The sequence below is a fragment of the Myxine glutinosa genome, chromosome 6 (genome assembly GCF_964187855.1).
Source record: "Myxine glutinosa chromosome 6, kmMyxGlut1.1, whole genome shotgun sequence".
Classification (NCBI taxonomy): Eukaryota; Metazoa; Chordata; class Myxini; order Myxiniformes; family Myxinidae; genus Myxine; species Myxine glutinosa.
Window position 1 is genome coordinate 28,054,552 of NC_136266.1, and position 20,758 is coordinate 28,075,309.

Consider the following 20,758-nt stretch of genomic DNA (forward strand, 5'->3'; position numbering starts at 1 on the left):
TTTAAATTTGCTTGAGGATGTGTTCCACTGTTTTGAGCTGTCTAGTTTGGGTTCGATTCCCGATCCGACGACTATCGGATTGGTGCTACGGATGGTCGCTAGGCTGGGTGTCCCATTTGCTCGCATTAGTTGGTGGACGTTAAATATTTCACCGATGAGTATGTGAGCTCCCACCAACACCATGAACAAATTCCTAATTCCTGCCCAAATTGGCAACAGTTAAACGTCAGGCTTGGCCACCCCGATCGTGAACGGCGTGAGCCAAAATGTTTCTCCAGCCGATTCCCACAAGACGGTGTGATTCAGAGATGCCATTAAAGCAGTAAAATAGTAGACATGTTAATGTTTCTCTTTATAACCTACTGTTCCTCCCAGTTTTATTTATCGTTCACTAGAAGGAGTACCCGGAGGAGTGGGGGGAGGAGGGGGGCAGGAGAGGGAGGGGTGACGAAAGGAGTGGAGTGGAAGGGGGTGGGGAGGGGGAGGTGAGGGGACAGGGAGGGTGAATATATACTACGTATACATCTTTTGGGGGTGGGTGGCTTTGGCAGGCCCCTCCGTTTTGGGGGAGGGGGTGAAGGGAAGGAGGAAAATAAAAAAGAAAATTGTAATACCCTCTGCCACCATCACTATGTGGCGCTACACGGCACACATTTACATAGAGAATTTACGCCCCTTTCCCGGTCACCCACACCCTTGAATGAGGCCACGGCCACGTAGCCTATGTTACCCCCCAGACAAAGTTGTATTTGTACCCGAGTAAAGTATAAAAGCGTTTATAGCTGGAGTCCCGGCTCTGCTCAGGCAAAAAAAATACATTAACATATTTGAAATGGGGACAAATATAATGGAAAAGCAATTACATCCAAATCAGAATCCATGACAAATGTCAAATTATTATTTTACCTTTTCGTTCAATATAGGTTGGTGAATGTGCCGTTCATCACGTTTCTGAGTTAAGTATGATGACGTTCAGGAAGAAGAAGAAGAAGGCTTACCACCAACTTCGACCGCTTCCAGAATTGTTTTATTATTTGTTCAAATGTCTGGTGATTGTTTTGTATTTATTTATGCGAATGTGTACTTGTATATAACTGTCATTAATCAAAAAGGCTTAGGCACTATAGAGCGATTAAAAACAAAAAAAACAAAAAACAAAAACTTTTTTTGCCTAAAACACTCCCAGGCACTCACTGATGAACCTCTGAAAGTTTGACGAAGATCCGTTCAGCCATCTCTGAGAAAAATGGCGACACAGACCAACGGCTCTCTTAAAAAAAAAAAAAAGAAGCTCTCTCTTACATACTTACATCTTACATCTTACATCATACTTACATCTTACAGCTCTCTTACATAGTAGATAATAATTTACTGATTCATTTATTTATTTTTAGCATGAACATTTCAGGCAACAAAATGCCACAAACAGTGGATGGCTAAAGTAGTTGTAGACAAATATTTATCCCATGCCTAGGTGGGATAGTAAATGCTAAAACAGATAAACATAACAAAAAATACATAGTTTGTCGACAGGGTCGGCTTGTTGGTGTGCCCATCTGAGACCCTGACCCAATTGATAGGATTTGAGGTTCAAAACCCAAACACAAGACTACTGACAACATTCAATGTTGCCTATTGTCCTTCCATATTATGTAAAAGTAGTGGTACGTTGAGGTCTCCTAATTACCTGGGCCTGATCCATGGCACTTGTTGTATTCACAAGGTCCTCCATGAGCCTCAGATCACAGTTAAAAAAAGAAAGGAAATTAAAGATGGCGGGTCCTTGCTGCTGCTGATTTAGCACAGTTCATCCTGCTGTATATATTTAAACTGACATGGATTTGAAAACAACACTAACATCACACAATTATCGTTTCCGTAATTATTATTTTTGTTTCATTCTCACATAATGTTGGTGTTTGATGCATAATTCCAACTTTTAAAGTTAATGAGCAAAACTTCCATCCTGGTGCAGTGCCGACAGGGGGCACTCCAATGAAGGTTTTCAACGTAAGATCCCACGGTTGGGGCTGCCAGGATGGCCTACACCTGGAGGTTTGCACACCTCTTAGCTGTCTTCAAATCTATAAACTGTCTTCCTGGTGTTTTGCATGCTGGGTGATTATTCATCGATGTGTGGGCCATTCCTCGGATGGACGTTAAATTGGCTTTAGTTGGTGGATGTTGGAATCCCATGGCCGTGTCCTTCGAGAAGAGTAAGCGAGATATTCGCCGGCATCATGAACAAATTCCAAATTCCTGCCCTAACCAGCAGAGGACACTGCATCAGCAACACAGCCACACCCTCAGCCAATGATGCTACCCCACAGATGTTTTTTTTTCTTTCTTGGTGCTTTTTCCACTCCTTGGCCTGGTTTCGGAAGGAGAAAATGTGATTGTTTTATTTCTCATCCGATCGTCATCGAGAGAGAATGACGTCACTGGGAATAATGGACAGGATGGCACGATGACGAGAAAAGGACACACAGCCTTGTGGAGAGGTCAATCCTAGTTCTTGCAAAATTGGAGTTACACCTAGTGAAGTATCATTTTTCCCAGGATGTCTCTTATGTGACCTGGTTGTGGATTCTACTTGACCACTTTAGAACTTTTCACAAAAAGAGGAGCTGAGTTATCACCGGCACACTGAAAAATTTACAAATTCCTTTGCAACTTTCAATTGAACATTAGAACAATTGAACAAGTCTGTCCAGCCGGTTCGTGAAAGACTTAGGCCAAAAACGTTCCTCGGCAAACCCACAATAGGTTTTGAATAATTGGGGGAATTAAAAGTAGTGGTAGATGTTAAAGATTAGATGTTTTCCTTTTGAAAAGAGTAAACTATTTTGTGCTGGAATTTTGGCCAACTTCCCTGTTTTCCTGGTATAATTAGCACTGCCCACATAAGGTAAGAATCTCGGGTGTGGATGCAGGCAGACATGATGTGTAAAATGGGGCCTCTCATTGTGCCCTCTTTACCTTATGGCACACCGTGTGAGTGACAGTCTTGGATTCCAAAGTGCACCTTTACGGATAATTGCTGGCAATTTAAACAACATAAGAAGAGGAAAAAGAATCCCTGCAACCTAAACAAAGCAAGAAGAGGAAAAAGAATTCCTGGCAACTTAAACAATGCAAGAAGAGGAAAAATAATTCCTGGCAACTTAAACAAAGCAAGAAGAGAAAAATAATTCCTGGCAACTTAAACAAAGCAAGAAGAGGAAAAATAATTCCTGGCAACTTAAACAACGCAAGAATAGGAAAAATAATTCCTGGCAACTTAAACAAAGCAAGAAGAGGAAAAATAATTCCTGGCAACTTAAACAACGCAAGAATAGGAAAAATAATTCCTGGCAACTTAAACAACGCAAGAAGAGGAAAAATAATTCCTGGCAACTTAAACAACGCAAGAAGAGGAAAAATAATTCCTGGCAACTTAAACAACGCAAGAAGAGGAAAAATAATTCTGGCAACTTAAACAAAGCAAGAAGAGGAAAAATAATTCCTGGCAACTTAAACAACGCAAGAAGAGGAAAAATAATTCCTGGCAACTTAAACAAAGCAAGAAGAGGAAAAATAATTCCTGGCAACTTAAACAATGCAAGAAGAGGAAAAATAATTGCTGGCAACATAAACAACGCAAGAAGAGGAAAAATAATTCCTGGCAACTTAACCAATGCAAGAAGAGGAAAAATAATTCCTGGCAACTTACACAAAGCAAGAAGAGGAAAAATAATTCCTGGCAACTTAAACAAAGCAAGAAGAGAAAAAATAATTCCTGGCAACTTAAACAACACAAGAAGAGGAAAAATAATTCCTGGCAACTTACACAAAGCAAGAAGAGAAAAAATAATTCCTGGCAACTTAAACAAAGCAAGAAGAGAAAAAATAATTCCTGGCAACTTAAACAACACAAGAAGAGGAAAAATAATTCCTGGCAACTTAAACAAAGCAAGAAGAGAAAAAATAATTCCTGGCAACTTAAACAACACAAGAAGAGGAAAAATAATTCCTGGCAACTTAAACAAAGCAAGAAGAGGAAAAATAATTCCTGGCAACTTAAACAAATCAAGAAGAGGAAAAATAATTCCTGGCAACTTAAACAACACAAGAAGAGGAAAAATAATTCCTGGCAACTTAAACAACACAAGAAGAGGAAAAATAATTCCTGGCAACTTAAACAAAGCAAGAAGAGGAAAAATAATTCCTGGCAACTTAAACAACACAAGAAGAGGAAAAATAATTCCTGGCAACTTAAACAAAGCAAGAAGAGGAAAAATAATTCCTGGCAACTTAAACAAATCAAGAAGGGATCCCTCTTATTTGTCGATTCATGCCACCAAATTCTAGTAACAAGATAAACTTGGGAAAGTGTGATTATATCAAGTGAACCTGTACAATATCTTTAATTTTTTTGGCCACATGCAAAAATTAAAGGTTGTCTGTCTTAACAAAGGAATAAATCTTTGTAAAATGTGTCTCAGCCACTCGGATATGGCAGCCCTGGGGTACAAACTCACGCACTCGATAATTATAATGATTTAAAGTATCAATCACAATTCAACCAATCCGTATGTGTCGGCAGCAAATTGCATTGGACTTGGAAAGTGGCTAAATCCTTGAGGATTAATGGCTCGTTTGCTTTGGCCTCCAGCAACATTTAGCACAATCATTTTAATTGCTGGGGATTTTTTTTGCACCATTGAGCTACTTTTCCTCTCCTGCCTTTTCTAAGTTGGGGAAGGCCGAGGTTTGTTGTCACATTACTTCATTGGCCGCCCTGATTGCTTGCATTAAACCCTACCTTTTCTGGCGATTCTTGTTCACCTGGCTGGTTCCTTTGCACAATGCGTTTCTACATTATTGGGACTCATAAAAACCTGGTTGTAGTTGGGAATCCTATTTAATAATAAGCTTATTCAGTGTGTTTGTTCGTTTCTCTGTTTATCTGACGATTTTCTCTGAAACTACTCGACCAGGGACCATAAAGCTCTTTGTCTAACTTGGACTTCCGGTTGTATATTATGTTCCAATAAGAGTGGCCTTATATGTTGCTTTTTATCATTTAGCTTACTTAACCACTATTTTTATTGAAGAATTGTGAGATGATGGAATCTCGTGACATTGTGAATTAAAAGTGTTTTTTATTTACTTTTAGCATTGTTCCAAATGAATGAGAACAGGAACAACATATGAACAATGTAGGAACAACATATGAACAATGCATGAACAATTAATGAACAATGCATGAACAATTAATGAACAATGCATGAACAATTAATGAACAATGCATGAACAATTAATGAACAATGCATGAACAATTAATGAACAATGCATGAACAATTAATGAACAATGCATGAACAATTAATGAACAATTAATGAACAATGCATGAACAATTAATGAACAATGCATAAACAATTAATGAACAATGCATGAACAATGCATGAACAATTAATGAACAATTAATGAACAATGCATAAACAATTAATGAACAATGCATGAACAATTAATGAACAATGCATGAACAACATATGAACAATGTATGAACAATTAATGAACAATGCATGAACAATTAATGAACAATGCATGAACAATTAATGAACAATTAATGAACAATGCATGAACAATTAATGAACAATGCATGAACAATGCATGAACAATTAATGAACAATTAATGAACAATGCATGAACAATTAATGAACAATGCATGAACAATTAATGAACAATGCATGAACAATTAATGAACAATGCATGAACAATTAATGAACAATGCATGAACAATTAATGAACAATGCATGAACAATTAATGAACAATGCATGAACAATTAATGAACAATGCATGAACAATTAATGAACAATGCATAAACAATTAATGAACAATTAATGAACAATGGATGAACAATTAATGAACAATGCATGAACAATTAATGAACAATGCATGAACAACATATGAACAATGTAGGAACAACATATGAACAATGCAGGAACAATGCATAAACAATTAATGAACAATGGTTGAACAATTAATGAACAATGCATGAACAATTAATGAACAATGCATGAACAACATATGAACAATGTAGGAACAACATATGAACAATGCAGGAACAATGCATGAACAATTAATGAACAATGCATGAACAATTAATGAACAATGCAAGAACAATGCATGAACAATGCATGAACATCGTAGGCATGTTTCAATCTTTCAGGTATTCACCTTCATATTCCTGTCGTTTGAGTCTATCATTTGTGCCTAATTCAATTCACATGTTTAATGTGAAAATGGTGTGAAGCACCCTTTTTAAATTGAATTGCAGACGGATGAATTTTCTTTTCCATTTTTCACGTGGACAATAAAAAATAATAAATTGAAATGAAATGAAATAATGGGCCGAATAGCCTCCTGCGCCAAAGTTCCTTGTGTATTATTGTGTAATGTTAAGAACACGACGAAATGGGTAGGGAGGTTGAGGACTTGAAGAAGAAAGGGGGAGGAAAGGACAGCGAGTATTGGAGGGGAAGACAGAGAGAAGGGTAGGGGAGGAGAGAATTTGGAGAGCTAAGGACTTGGGGTTGGGACAGGGAGTTGTAGACTTGGGGTTTGGGGGGGGGGGAGGGGTTGAGGGCCTGGGGTAGAAGGGCAGAGAGGAACAGAGAGTAAGAAGGGATCCAAAGCAGAGGGGGTTGAGGCTTTGGGTGGTGGAGGTTGATGACGTTGGGTGGGGAGGTGTTTGAAGACTTGGGATTGGGGGTGGGGGGCTTCAGAAAGGGGGTTGAGGACTTGGAATTGGGTGGGAGGAAGAGGGGGTGGGTGGGGGGGGGGTGTAGAGGACTTGGGATTTGGAGGGGGGTTTCAGACTTAGGTTGGATGTGGGTGGGAGGGTAGAGGACTTGGAGTCAAATCTTACATTATGTGAAATTTCAGCAGATCCCTGTTAGTATCCATATTAAACAATGAAAACGCAACCAACTTTTATCTTAAAACACCACCCAGCAGGAAAGGCTCAAGGGTAGGGGAAAGCAGTACTCACATGGGACTGTGCTTCTATATCTTGCTGGGTCAGCCACTATGAGCCTGTTCTTCAGGCTCCGCCGGCCCACACCCTGTGCACCAATCAGTACCAAAGTTCTTCGCTGAAAAGGTGGCATGTTCGCAACCTCTTCATACAGCAGGATCTCATGCTGGTCAAACTCTGCAATAATAAGACACAGGTGAAGTGCATTTGGGCACTCGCACCTTTTTACTTTCCATGGTAAAGCACCTTTTAAAATTATTTTTGTATACATGATCGATACTCATGGAAGAGCTGGAGTAGAATAGAAGGGAACAAAATGGAAAGGGGGAAACACCAACAGCAGAGTATAAGTGAGAGTGAGAGAGAGAGATCAAGGGTAGGGGGAGATGGGCACATGGGGTGAACAAGCTTCACAAAAGCTGAAATACAGCAAGAATAGGAAGGGCAAAGCAGAGATGAAATGGAAAAGGAACAAACCAATCAAAAACGAACAAACAAAAAGGTGAGAGAGGGTGGAAATCAGAATAACCTGGAAAAATGAGTGCTTGGGAATGGGGACATTTGGGTAGAAGAGATCAAGAGGATGGATGGAAGATGACCTGAGGTAGTGGTGAACAGCTGTCTGGCAGCACTGGAGGGAAGAATCTGACTGGACAAACTGAGGAAGTTGGTTTCTCAGGTGAGAGAAAAGAGGAACAAATGAGTGGAGATGAGCAGTGAGCTTGGATTTTGGGAACAGGAAGAGGGAGACTTGCAGACAATATGCACCTGCAAAAAGCTGAGAGGGACAGAGTAAAGAGAGGGCAATGGGCGCAAGACAAGAGGAAGGTGCTAGAATACACAGAAGCCACCAACCTGTCTGGAAAGCGAAAGTAACAGGCTTAGACACTGAGCTTCATCGTGGGAGATCCCAATGATATTTAGGGCCTTGTTTTCCACGGCATCAATAAGGTCATGGTGTGAGGCAGGGGAACTAGGCCATGGTGTGACACATGAAAGCCCACAGAATCTTGTTTCTGAGAGTCCTTTAGGTGCTTTTTTGCAAACTCAAAGTGGGCTTTCATGTGTCTTTCACTGAGGAGAGGCTTCCGTCTGGCCACTCTGCCATAAAGCCCAGATCGGTGGAGTGTTGCAGTGATGGTTGTCCTTCTGGAAGTTTCTTCCATCTCCACACAGGATCTCTGGAACTCAGCCAGAGTGACCATCGGGTTCTTGGTCACCTCTCTTACCAAGGCCCTTCTCCCCCGATTGCTCAGTTTGGCCGGGCGGCCAGCTCCAGGAAGAGTCCTGGTTGTTCCAAACTTCTTCTATTTAATAATTATGGAGGCCACTGTGCTCCTGGGAACCTTCAATGCAGCAAAATTTTTTGTCGGCTTCCCCAGATCTGTGCCTCGACACAATCCTGTCTGAGCTCTGCAGACAGTTCCTTCGACCTCATGGCTTGGTTTTTGCTCTGATATGCATCGTCAGCTGTGAGACCTTATATAGACAGGTGTGTGCCTTTCAAAATCATGTCCAATCAATTGAATTTACCACAGGTGGACTCCAATCAAGGTGTAGAAACATCTCAAAGATGATCAAGAGAAATGGGAGGCACCTGAGCTAAATTTCAAGTGTCATAGCAAAGGGTATGAATACTTATGTCAATGTGATATTTCAGTTTTTTCTTTTTAATAAATTTGCAAAACTTTCTAAAATCCTGTTTTCTCTTTGTCATTATGGGGTATTGACTATTGAGTGTAGATTGATGAGGGAAAAGATGAATTTAAACGATTTCAGCAAAAGGCTGCAACATAACAAAATGTGAAAAAAGTGAAGGGGTCTGAATATTTTCTGAATGCACTGTAGATAGGCAGGATTTTCCACGGACCCAGAAAGATCATTGATGAAGATTAGGAACAAAACTGGGCCCAAGACTCTGCCAAGGAGAGGAAATGAGAGGATCCCGTTAAGAGCTGCACACTAATGCGGAAGTCAGTGAGTCATGAGAGGAGGTGGCCTGGGATGCCATAGGCAGAGAGTTTGGAGATTAAGGGGTCGTGCCAGACTATATCAAATGTTAGAGGTATGTCCAGAGAGATGGTCCTGATCTCATGTCTGAGCTTGAGAGCTTCCATCCATTGTTGGGAGAGTAGAAGCAGCATGTCTAGGGCAGAATGACCGGGCCTGAAACCGAACTGATGGTCTGCGATTAGGCCGTTGGAGAAAAGGAAGGATTTAATGTTTTTGATAATTTCGATTTGATTTGATTGATTTTGAATTTGATTTGATAATTGGAAGCAAGCTAATAGGCATGCAGTTAACAGGATCCTTTTTGCACCATATTTGTGTATGGCACTGATGTTGGCTAACTTCCAGGCATATGGAAACTGACCCAAAAAGAATGATTGTAAGGAAGATGTATGCAGTATTGGCTTGAGTACACGAAATGTGGAAGCAAACACGGAATTGAGGCATTCGGTCTTCTCATGAGCAGAGTCATCGGTTGTGCCATTTGAGGTAAGGAAGGGATGGAGGGGGGAGTATTCTCCAGGGACAGACTTAACAAGGCATCACCAAATCTTTGAAGAAGGAGAGCGGTTTGAGAGTTCAGCCAGATGTTGTTTTCTGACATCAATGAGAGTGGTCACACTTTTTCCAGGCTTTGTGGAATTATCGAAGAGAAGGGCTGGGACGTAGGGGGTGATGAGACAGGATGGGACGCAGGGGAAGAACAGAGAAGCTGGGATGCATGGAGAGAATAAAGGTGCTTAGATGTCAGAAGAAAAGAGAGGGGCATGGACACAGGGGGAGAAGAGAGTGGCGGGATGCAGGAGGGGAAGGGAGGCAAAGAGGGGTGGGTGCAAAAGCAAGTAGGATGCCAGAAGTAAAGGAAGCAAGGAGGGGAGGGGACTGGGGTGGATTTAATGGAGACACGTAATCAAGGGACACGGGCAGGTGTGGGATGGGGATCCTGGAGCTAGTGAACGGGAAACCCTGGTGTGAAGATAACGTAGGGGAGAAAAGGGAGTACTGAAGGGAGGAAGTTTGCCACCATAGTCCATCACACAGTACAAAAAGGGTTGGATTTAAGGATTCCACATTTTCATTGCGTGATGCATGTGCTGTAACTGGGAAAATGTTTTCTTCACTTATTCTTCTTCCTTCAATGGCCACAATTATTCCCACTTTCTTATGGGGTTGGCCAGGGGGAAGGGAGGTATTTTTAACCCAGGACTTCCATGAACCGGCTGGCAAGGTCTGACATTTGACGAAGTAGGAATTTGGAATTTGGCCATGTTGCCAGCGATAGCTCGCATTCTCTTGGCCAAGGACACCATGGGTTCTTTCACATCCACCAACTAATGCCAGCAGAGGGGACACCCAGTTTAATGTCCACACATTGATGACGGCACACACATTGATGAATCACCGTACCTGCAAAACAACAGGATGACAGTTTATAGCTGGGTCGAGATTCAAACCCAGGTTAGGCACCTCAAAGGTGAGTGCATATACCTCCAGGTTACATATATCCATGTGAGTGCATATATCCCTTGCTGATAAAAAGCATTTCACACAATAGCATTAAATTCAAGCAACACAAGAAGGATGCCATTCGAGTCAGATATGTCATCTTCACCAGCTGAATAAATAGTGCATGAAATTCCATTTTGCTGTCAAGATTGAATAGTGTTTAAAATACAGCCATTGCTTTTCTGATGGGGTTGTGTATGTGCAATGCATTGGTTCTGGCTAAACTTGACCTTTGCTGTGTACAGAATGCCTGGACACAGTTCACTGGAGCTGCCTCACGCATTTCATCAAGAAATGCCGGCACTTTGCTTCAAGGTTACCTACTGGCTGGGGTTATGCCGAGGGCTGCTTCAAGTCCTGTCTCAATGAAAATTCAACTGCCTGGGGAGAATTGTGCAAACTGAGATCAGTGGGAAAAAAAAGAACAAGGTTTTTCTGTGGATAAAGCGGGCTGAGTGGGCTGGACACTTGTTGCGGATGGAGGAAGAGAGAATGGAAAAGTGAGCGGATAGGTTGAGGGAGCAAGGTTGGAGGGAAAGATGTCGACTGGTTGAGATGGGAGGATTGTGTGATGAGGGATATCAATAACGTGGGGTGGTTGGAGAGTGGAAAGAGATACTTGAGGACATATGGAAGTGAAGGAGTATTGTGGGCAAGGCAAGGCAGAAGCTTGATACTGTTTGGCCTCACCCCTTTTAAAAGCGTAAGAAGGAAGAAGAAGAACTGTAAATTGTCAACAGGTCTAAATAAACCAAAACATTTTATGTTAAGTTCTGCTAAAAATAAGACCAATAATCGAACTGCATAGCCAGGCTTGTTTGATACTTTCGTTGAAGAGGATAGTATTACCTGGGTGGGAATACCAGTCAGCAGTTCGCAAATAATGTAAGTATTAAAATTTTTTAGACCATGCAGGGACAGCCGGTTCGTGAATGACTTAGGTCAAAAAAACGGCGAATGGTAAACGATGAACCAATAAATTACACATTCCTGTGCCACCTTCAGTTGAACGTCAGGCATTGACTATGTCTAAAAAGCTATTGAATGACTTGTTCAAAAAACGTACCCAGTCTGAATGTTGCTATATCCAGTCAATGGCGAAACTGCCAATGGGGAATCCACGAATGTCACGGATGGAAACTCTTACGTCACTTCCTCATTCTGCTTTAAACTCAATATCTTTATATTCCCATTCCAAACAGCATCATTCATCATTCCAATCACAAATTAATAATATAATATTAATATGTCAAAACATTGTTACTGTTGTGGGGGGTAGGTAAAAAGATCCCATAGGAAAGGTAACACTGTATAATTATAGCATGGACCATGGATGCGTAGGAGAAATCTCGATGTAGGGAAACTGTAGCTTAAAATTGTTTATGTGTCTTCACACAAGGGGTGAAGCAGTGCTAATTAGTGTAGGGATTAAGGCTAATTTTCCCCAGTATATGATTTTCCCTCTGCAATTTTCCCTTTAAGTTTTCCTAGTGGGGCCGGCCATGAAAACCGCCATTAAACAACAACCGCCGACAGAACCCAAGCATAGCCGATCGGACTAAGCCCTGCCAAAAGGACCTAATAAGGAAAAAGGCCATGCCCCCAGAGTGGAGTGATTGGGAGGTGAACAAAGAGCCGGCAGGCCACGCCCCTGAAGGTCATGATTGGCCGAGAGGAGCATGGGGTGAGTTGGAAAGAGCTTCGCCATTGGTCGGTGGCAGGTCATCTAGAAATTTCTAGAGAATAAAAGAGCATGTCTCTCTTGGTCCTGGTGAAGAGCTTGGCCATTCTGTGTGCTTTTGAGGAGAGCGTTTTTCTGTGATGATCGTTAAGGAGCTTCGATTATTGTTGGCGCAAGGGTGGAGGCTACGCTGTCCCTCCTGAACAGTGGTGGGCAACACTGAGAGGGCCGTCTTGGCAGCTCGCTTCACGGCTCGGTGTGCTCGTGTCTTCGGTCGGCACCATATTGAGTGCTCAGGCGCGGGAAGCGTTGGACTTGGCCACCACTGCCGACCTCACCAAACGATCTCGTTGGACAAGCTAAGTGCCGGCTGAAGGGATTTTATTTTTATTTTATCATTCCCCTGTTGTGTGTTGTGAATCTGTGTGGAGGATCCTCATGTTAGGAAATTAATTTACTTCAGTTTTTATTTCAATATTTTCATTAAAATCATTATTGTTGAATTTTCCTTGTCTTGTTTGCATGGTGTTGGGTTTGGGAATAAACCCGTGTGTTTCCTCAGGTAAACATTTCGTAGCCTCCATCTCGCCCGCGTCATACTGCCAAAAATTCGGTAGTTTGCCTCCGGACTAAAACGTTCGGCCATTCATCATCCAGTAGTCTTAATCGCTGGTGACATGACAATACAATGTTAAATCACAATTGCATCAAGATATTATCAAACCAGCGACTGTCGTCATCTGTTCACTTCCGGATTCGGGAGAAAGGTCCATGTCGATCTCATTTCTAAATCATAATTGTATTTAGGAATTTCTGAAACCTCCAACCTACCTCACGACACCCGCTGGGACCCCAAAACATTCCACAGGTTATTATATTTCCTTTCAGTAAAATATGCAACTGTAATGGTTCCGAAACATCCCCATCATGTGACCAGATCCTCAGCTCTGATTGGTGTATGTTTGTGGGGACATAGGGACAGAGAAACGCTGTTCCAGATGGCATTTGTCCTGTCTACACCGTAAAAACATTAAAATGTTAGTTAATTCATACATTTTCATTTTAAAGACATTCATTTGCACATATTAGCTTTAAAAAAGCATGTCCAAGTATTGTGTGCTTATAGTTCCATTTCGATGATGTACAAAAATCCTTAGCAAGACTGAAGTGAGAACATTATGTAAAGGATAGGATAAACAATATGAAGACTGAAGAATCCTGGATCATATTTACGTCTTTCCAAGATCAACAGATCTGTTTCATTCTCATTACAATACTCAAGTATTTCTTTAAAGGGACCAATCATAGCCACTTTATTTTGGGCGTTTGCCAGAGGAATATTTTTCCTCCAGTCTTTGGCGATACGGAACGACATCTCTCTCTGATCAATGAGGATCATAACCTTTATCAATACCACATCTCCTGCCGAGGATTCAGAACCCTTTTACACACAAGCAGACATTGCACTTCACTGTTGGCTAAAAAGCCGGAAATCATGGAAAATACATTATAACAGAGTGATTTAAATAAAACCATTGATGTATACACATTAACTATTTGTCAAGAAAAGTTGTAAATATTGGATGCAATTGAAGACTGATATGAGCTGTTCTTTAGATCATACAGTCCCATGAAAAAGTAAGTACACCCCATGTAAAGTTTTGACTTTTTCAACATATTTCAACATACAGCTATTTGATCTTCATTTCAACAATATTGAAAGATAAAGGTGATATAATATAACAAATATCATGAAACATTTACATTTTGTCGTCCGTTGTGTAATTATTTAAATAAACATCAATGCAAATTTAGCATGTGGAAAAAGTAAGTACACCCTTGGCTCTAATAGGTGGTATTGCCCCCTTTGGCAGAAACAACATCAAGTAGGCGTTTCTTATAACTCTCTACCAGTCTCTGACATCGACTGGGAGAAATTTTTGCCCACTCCTCCATGCAGAATTTTTTCAGCTGTGCGATGCTTGAGGGGTTTCTTGCATGCACAGCTCGTTTCAAATCCCCCCACAACATCTCGATGGGATTTACATCCGGGCTTTGACTTGGCCATTCCAGAACCCTCCATTTCTTTCTTTTCAGCCATTCCTTGGTGGATTTACTGGTATGTTTAGGGTCATTGTCATGTTCCAAGGTCCACCTTCGGTTGAGGTTCAACTTTCTGACAGATGGCCTCACATTATCCTAAAGCACCCTCTGGTACAATGAAGAATTCATAGTGGATTCTATGATGGTGAGCTGCCCAGGCCCTGATGCAGCAAAGCTGCCCCAAACCATAATATTTCCACCACCATGCTTTACAGTTGGTATCAGGTTCCTGTGGTCAAATGCTGTCTTTGGTTTTCGCCAAACATGTCTTCTGGTACTGTGGCCAAATAGCTCTACCTTTGACTCATCTGTCCAGAGCCATTGTTCCAGAAGTGCTGGTCTTTGCCTCGGTGTTCATTGGCAAACTTTAGTCTTGCCCTGATGTTCTTTCTGGACAGCAAAGGTTTCCTCCTGGCACACCTCCGATGTAGATCAAATTTGTGCAGCCTCTTTCTTATGGTAGACTTGTGCACTTTGATAACAACAGTGGCAAGAGCTACCTGTAGGTCCCGTGATGACATTCTGGGGTTCTTAAAGACTTCTTTCAGCATCTTGCGGTCTGCTCTCAGGCTGAACTTGCTGGGGCGGCCTGGCCTGAACAAGTTGGCAGTTGTTTGGAATCTTCTCCACTTGTAGATGATCTTCCGGACAGTCGAATGATTGATTTCAAATTGTTTGGAGATCTTTTTAAATCCCTTCCCAGACTCATAGGCATCTATAACCTTCTTTCTGAAGGCCTCAGAGAGCTCTTTTGATATAGGCATGGTGACGCCGCACACTTCAACAACAAAGAACAAACCAAACTAAATGTCTGAGGTTTAAATAAGACAGGTTCCTCCAAGATCCTCTCCAACGATGTTCTAATCATTTGCACCTGAGCTGGTGCACCTAATTCTAATTTTAGGTATTTGAAGTAGTGATAAATGTCGAGGTGTACTTACTTTTTCCACATGCAAAATTTGCATTTATGTTTATTTAAGTTATACAATGGACTACAAAATGTAAATGTTTCATGATATTTGTTATATTATATTGAAGGAGCCGGGGCTCCCACGTCGATCGGAAGAATGGACGCGACAAAAAGCTAGAATTCATCTGAGTTGCTTTAATGAAATCAAACACTCAGGCACTCTGAAAAACCGTTTATCAGTCAGCAATATATATCTATTCCGCCAGGGGGTTTGCCCAGGCCCGGCGCCAGGGGGCGTGGCCCAGCGTCCTGGCTGCGGCCTGGCAAGTTGAGCGCGGGCCTGGGCGTCCTGGACGAGCCCGGCATGGTGATCGCTCCGCGTCCTTGATAGGTGCAAGGCGATTGTGAAAACTCAGCGGCAGCCGCTACACACGTCCCCCCAGAATCGACTTGCACCGGCAGGGTCAATTTGAGGGGGGTCCTGATGACCCGGCCGAAGCGACCCCTGGCGGGTGGTGGGAGGGGGTCCGGTGAGGTGGTGGGTGGTCGAGTGGGGGGCACCGTGGACGGGGGACGGCCTCGCCGCGGCGGAAGGGCCACCCGTGGTGGGTGGTCGACGTCCACGTGCGCCGGCTTGAGGCGGTCCACAGCAATCCGGTCCGACCTGCCGCCGATGTCGATGACGAACGACTTGTCGTCCCGTCGCAGCACCCGGAAGGGCCCGTCGTACGGCGGCTGGAGTGGCCACCGATGTGCGTCGTGACGCACAAAAACATACTCCGCTGTGCGGAGTGCTGGGGGGACGTAGGACTGGGGGTCACCGTGGTGGGATGTTGGCACGGGGGCAAACCGTCGGGCGGCCTCCTGGAGGTCCGAGCGCTGGTGAGCTGCGGACCAGGGACTGGTAGCGTCGGGCACAAATTCGCCCGGGACGCGTAGCACCTGGCCATAGACAAGCTCGGCGGTGGATGCCTGGAGGTCCTCCTTGGGGGCCGTGCGAAGGCCCAAAAGGACCCATGGCAGCCGGTCGGCCCACCCGACGTCTTGAAGGCCGGCCATGAGCGCGGCCTTCATGGAGCGGTGGAATCGCTCGCACAACCCGTTTGCTTGGGGGTGGTAGGCCGTAGTACGGTGGAGCTTGATCCCCAGGTTGCGGGCGACCGCGCCCCACAGCTCGGAGGTGAACTGTGGACCGCGGTCTGACGAGATGTCCGCCGGTGCGCCGAAGCGGGCGACCCAGGTGGCGATGAAAGCCTGCGCCACGTCAGCGGTGGTGGTGGAGACGAGGGGAACGGCCTCCGGCCACCTGGTGGTCCTGTCCACCATGGTGAGCAGGTGTGTGAACCCCCGTGACGGGGGGAGGGGGCCCACCAGATCCACGTTGACGTGGTCGAAACGTCGTTCGGGCACGGTGAAAGGTGCCAGCGGGGCCTGGGTGTGTCGGTGGACCTTGGCCCGTTGGCAGGCCGTGCAGGTGCTGGTCCAATCGCGGACGTCCCGACGAAGGCCGTGCCAGACGAAACGCGCCGACACCAGCTTCTGGGAAGCTTTCCGGCCCGGGTGGGAAAGGCCGTGGAGGGAGGCGAAGATGCGGCGTTGCCAGGCGACGGGCACGATGGGGCGAGGCTGGCCTTGGGAGACGTCGCAGAGCAGGACAGTGTCCGCGCAGGGGATGTCGGCCAGGCGGAGGCCCGTGTCCGCCGCCCGGAGGGCTTGCACCGTGGTGTCGGTGGTTTGGTCCGCCGCCATAAGCGCAAAATCCACGCCCAGGTGGACCGCGTTCGCGCTGGCCCGGGAAAGACAGTCGGCCACGGCGTTGTTTTTGCCGGCGACGTGCCGGATGTCCGTGGTAAACTCCGACACGGCGGAGAGGTGGCGCTGTTGGCGGGCCGACCATGGTTCCGTGACCTTGGCCATGGCGTAAACCAACGGCTTGTGGTCGACGAACGCCGTGAAAGGTCGGCCCTCCAGGAGGTGGCGGAAATGGCGGACGGCCAGGTGTAGACCGAGGAGCTCCCGGTCAAACGTGCTGTATTTGAGCTCGTTCGGCCGGAGCTGCCTGCTGAAAAAAGCGAGTGGCTGCCAAACCCCGTTCACCCATTGCTCATGTACGGCGCCCACCGCGTAGTCGGAGGCATCCGTGGTGAGGGCGATGGGAGCGTTGAGCACCGGGTGAGCGAGCAGTGTTGCGTCGGCGAGGGCCCGCTTTGAGCCTTGGAAGGCCGCATCCATTGCTGCGGACCAGGCGATGTCGTGCTTGGCCGGCATGCCCCGGAGGGCTTCGTAGAGGGGCCGCATGAGCTGAGCAGCGCGGGGCACGAAGCGGTGATAAAAATTCACCATTCCCAGGAATTCCTGCAGGGCCTTTATGGTGCGGGGACGCGGGAACGTGGTGATGGCCTCGACCTTGGTTGGCAGCGGCACGGCCCCGTTCTTGGTGATGTGATGGCCCAAAAAATCAACGGCCGTCGTGCCGAAGTGGCATTTGGCCGGGTTGACGATGAGGCCGTGCTCGCTGAGGCGCTCGAACAGCGTCCGGAGGTGGAGGAGGTGCTCGGCCCGGGACGTGCTGGCGACGAGGATGTCGTCCAGGTAAATGAAAAGGAACGGCAGGTCACGCAGCACGCCGTCCATCAAGCGCTGGAACGCCTGAGCCGCGTTCTTGAGACCAAACGGCATCCGCAAGAATTCGAATAAGCCGAACGGCGTGATGACTGCCGTTTTAGGGACGTCGGCCGCCCTGACAGGTACCTGGTGATATCCCCGTATGAGGTCAATTTTCGAAAAAATGACCCGTCCCGCCAGACGGGCGGAGAAGTCTTGGATATGCGGGATCGGGTACCTGTCGGGGGTGGTAGCGTCATTGAGACGGCGATAGTCGCCACACGGGCGCCATCCACCCCCCGGCTTTGGCACGATGTGCAGTGGCGAGGCCCACGCGCTATCGGAGCGCCGCACGATGCCGAGGTGCTCCAACGCGTCGAATTCGGCCTTCGCTACGGCGAGCTTGGCTGGGTCGAGGCGGCGGGCCCTGGCGTAGACCGGCAGGCCCGTGGTTGGTATGTGGTGCTCGATCCCATGCCGTACTGCGACGGCCGAAAACGTCGGCCGCGTGAGGGCCGGGAACTCCGTGAGCAGGCGAGCAAACTCGTTCGCCGCCGGGACGGCGCATGCCAGCTCGGTCGGCGCGGAGCTGCTCAATGTGCATACCAGGGAGCTGAAGGTTTCAGCGTTGATTAAACGACGCCGTTGGACGTCCACCAGCAGTCCGTGTGCGCAGAGGAAGTCGGCGCCTAGCAGAGCCACGGGCACGTTGGCGGTTACAAACGTCCAAGCAAAGCGTTGGCCGCCGAAGCAGAGGGTGACGTTGCGCGGGCCGAAGGTGCGGATAGTCGATCCGTTGGCCGCAACTAAGGAGGGGCCGCAAACCGCGGATTGCCTGTCCTGGTCAGAGGCGGGTATGACGCTCAGTTGGGCGCCGGTGTCGCACAGGAAGCGCCGTCCGGACGCTTTATCCGTGATGAACAGTAAGTTGCCCGTGTGGCCGGCGCTCATGGCTGGTAATGAACGCCGGCCCGGCCGTTTCCCGGCCTGCCGAAGGTGCACGGGGGTCGGCATGTCCGGGCCTTCTGTTCGAACCTGGCATGATAGTAACACCACGCTTGGTCAGGTGGAGGCCTCGGTCGTCGTGCCGGAGGTGGTCGGCTCGGTAGAGCGGCCGCCAATGGCGTCGGCAGTTCGGCCGTCGACCGTGCCGGGTGCTCGGGCGCCCTGGGTGTTGCGTCGGACGGCGGTGGGTCCCATGTCGCCGCTACGATGCGCTGTCCTGCGGCGGAGATCTTGTCGGCTTCTCTGGCAAGGGCCCGGGGATCTGTGATCGTCGTGCTTGCCAGGGCGAGGCATACCGGGTTAGGCAGCTGACGGAAGAACAGCTCCCGGAACAGGAATGCCGGAGAGTGCTCGCCGAGCAGTGAAAGCATGTAGTCCATGCGCTCGGAAGGGCGCGTGTCGCCGAGCTCAGGCAGATCGAGCAGGCGCCGTGCGCGTTCCGCCGATGGGAGGGCGAAAGCATCGAGGAGCAGCTTCTTAATCGCGCCGTATTTGTCAGCGGCTGGCGGGCTTTCGAGGAGGCTCAGGGCGCGGGCCGCGGTAACCGACCCGAGCGCAGCTACCACATGGTGGAAGCGGGTGTCGTCGGCCGTGATGCCTCGCAGGGCGAACAGGGACTCCGCCTGTGCGAACCAAACCGCCGCGTGAGCCTCCCAGAAGGTAGGCAGTTTAAGGGCGACTGCCGTGTCCATGTCGATAGGTCACCAATGAAGGAGCCGGGGCTCCCACGTCGATCGGAAGAATGGACGCGACAAAAAGCTAGAATTCATCTGAGTTGCTTTAATGAAATCAAACACTCAGGCACTCTGAAAAACCGTTTATCAGTCAGCAATATATATCTATTCCGCCAGGGGGTTTGCCCAGGCCCGGCGCCAGGGGGCGTGGCCCAGCGTCCTGGCTGCGGCCTGGCAAGTTGAGCGTGGGCCTGGGCGTCCTGGACGAGCCCGGCATGGTGATCGCTCCGCGTCCTTGATAGGTGCAAGGCGATTGTGAAAACTCAGCGGCAGCCGCTACAATATCACCTTTATGTCTCAATATTGTTGAAATGAAGATCAAATAGCTGTATGTTGAAATATGTTGAAAAAGTCAAAACTTTACATCGGGTGTACTTACTTTTTCACGTGACTGTATATATAAAAGAAAGTTTTTGTTTCTTTGTTTGTTTGGTTGTCTGCACGTGCTAATCTCCTGAACGGTGAACGATAGGAGGAAACCTCCAAAACAAAACATGTCGGAACGGGCCCCGGGAAGGTTATCGGCTAGGTGGCGATGCTGGTCGAGGCCACCTCGGTCGGGCTGGGCTCATTTCGCAATTAAAAGCTGAGCTGAATTATAGTCGTCAATCTTCTATGGTCGCGAGTAAAAGCTGAATTATTATAGAAGTAAATTCATTCAAAAAGAACCCGAGCAACGCCGGGTGCATTCGGCTATTAATATACATATTAATGGTGGAAATCGGGGGAGAAGGGCCTTGGTAAGAGAGGTGACGGAAGCCAAACAGTTCAATCTTGGTTTCATCAGACCACAGAATCTTGTTTCTCACAGTCTGAGAGTCCTTTAGGTGCTTTTTTGCAAACTCCAAGCGGGCTTTCATGTGTCTTTCACTGAGGAGAGGCTTCCATCTGGCCACTCTGCAATAAAGCCGAGATCGGTGGAGTGTTGCAGTGATGGTTGTCCTTCTGGAAGTTTCGCCCATCTCCACACACGATCTCTGGAGCTCAGCCAGAGTGACCATCGGGTTCTTGGTCACCTCTCTTACCAAGGCCCTTCTCCCCCGATTGCTCAGCTTGGCCAGGCAGCCAGCTCTAGGAAGAGTCCTGGTTGTTCCAAACTTCTTCCATTTAAGAATTATGGAGGCCACTGTGCTCCTGGGAACCTTCAATGCAGCAGAATTTTTGTTTTAGGCTTTCCCAGATCT

The 20,758-nt window shown here is 46.6% G+C and overlaps 1 protein-coding gene across 4 annotated transcripts in view; it reads right to left on the reverse strand.

The window, feature by feature from the left end:
• The window catches only part of LOC137429354 (protein PALS2-like), a 729,474-nt gene that overhangs the window by 54,644 nt on the left and 654,072 nt on the right, over positions 1 to 20,758 (reverse strand). For all 4 annotated transcript variants that reach the window (XM_078779703.1, XM_078779704.1, XM_078779705.1 and 1 more), the window contains one exon: positions 7,037 to 7,198. In XM_078779703.1, the coding sequence (XP_078635829.1) occupies positions 7,037 to 7,198 (162 nt within the window). The remainder of the gene's footprint in view (positions 1 to 7,036; positions 7,199 to 20,758) is intronic.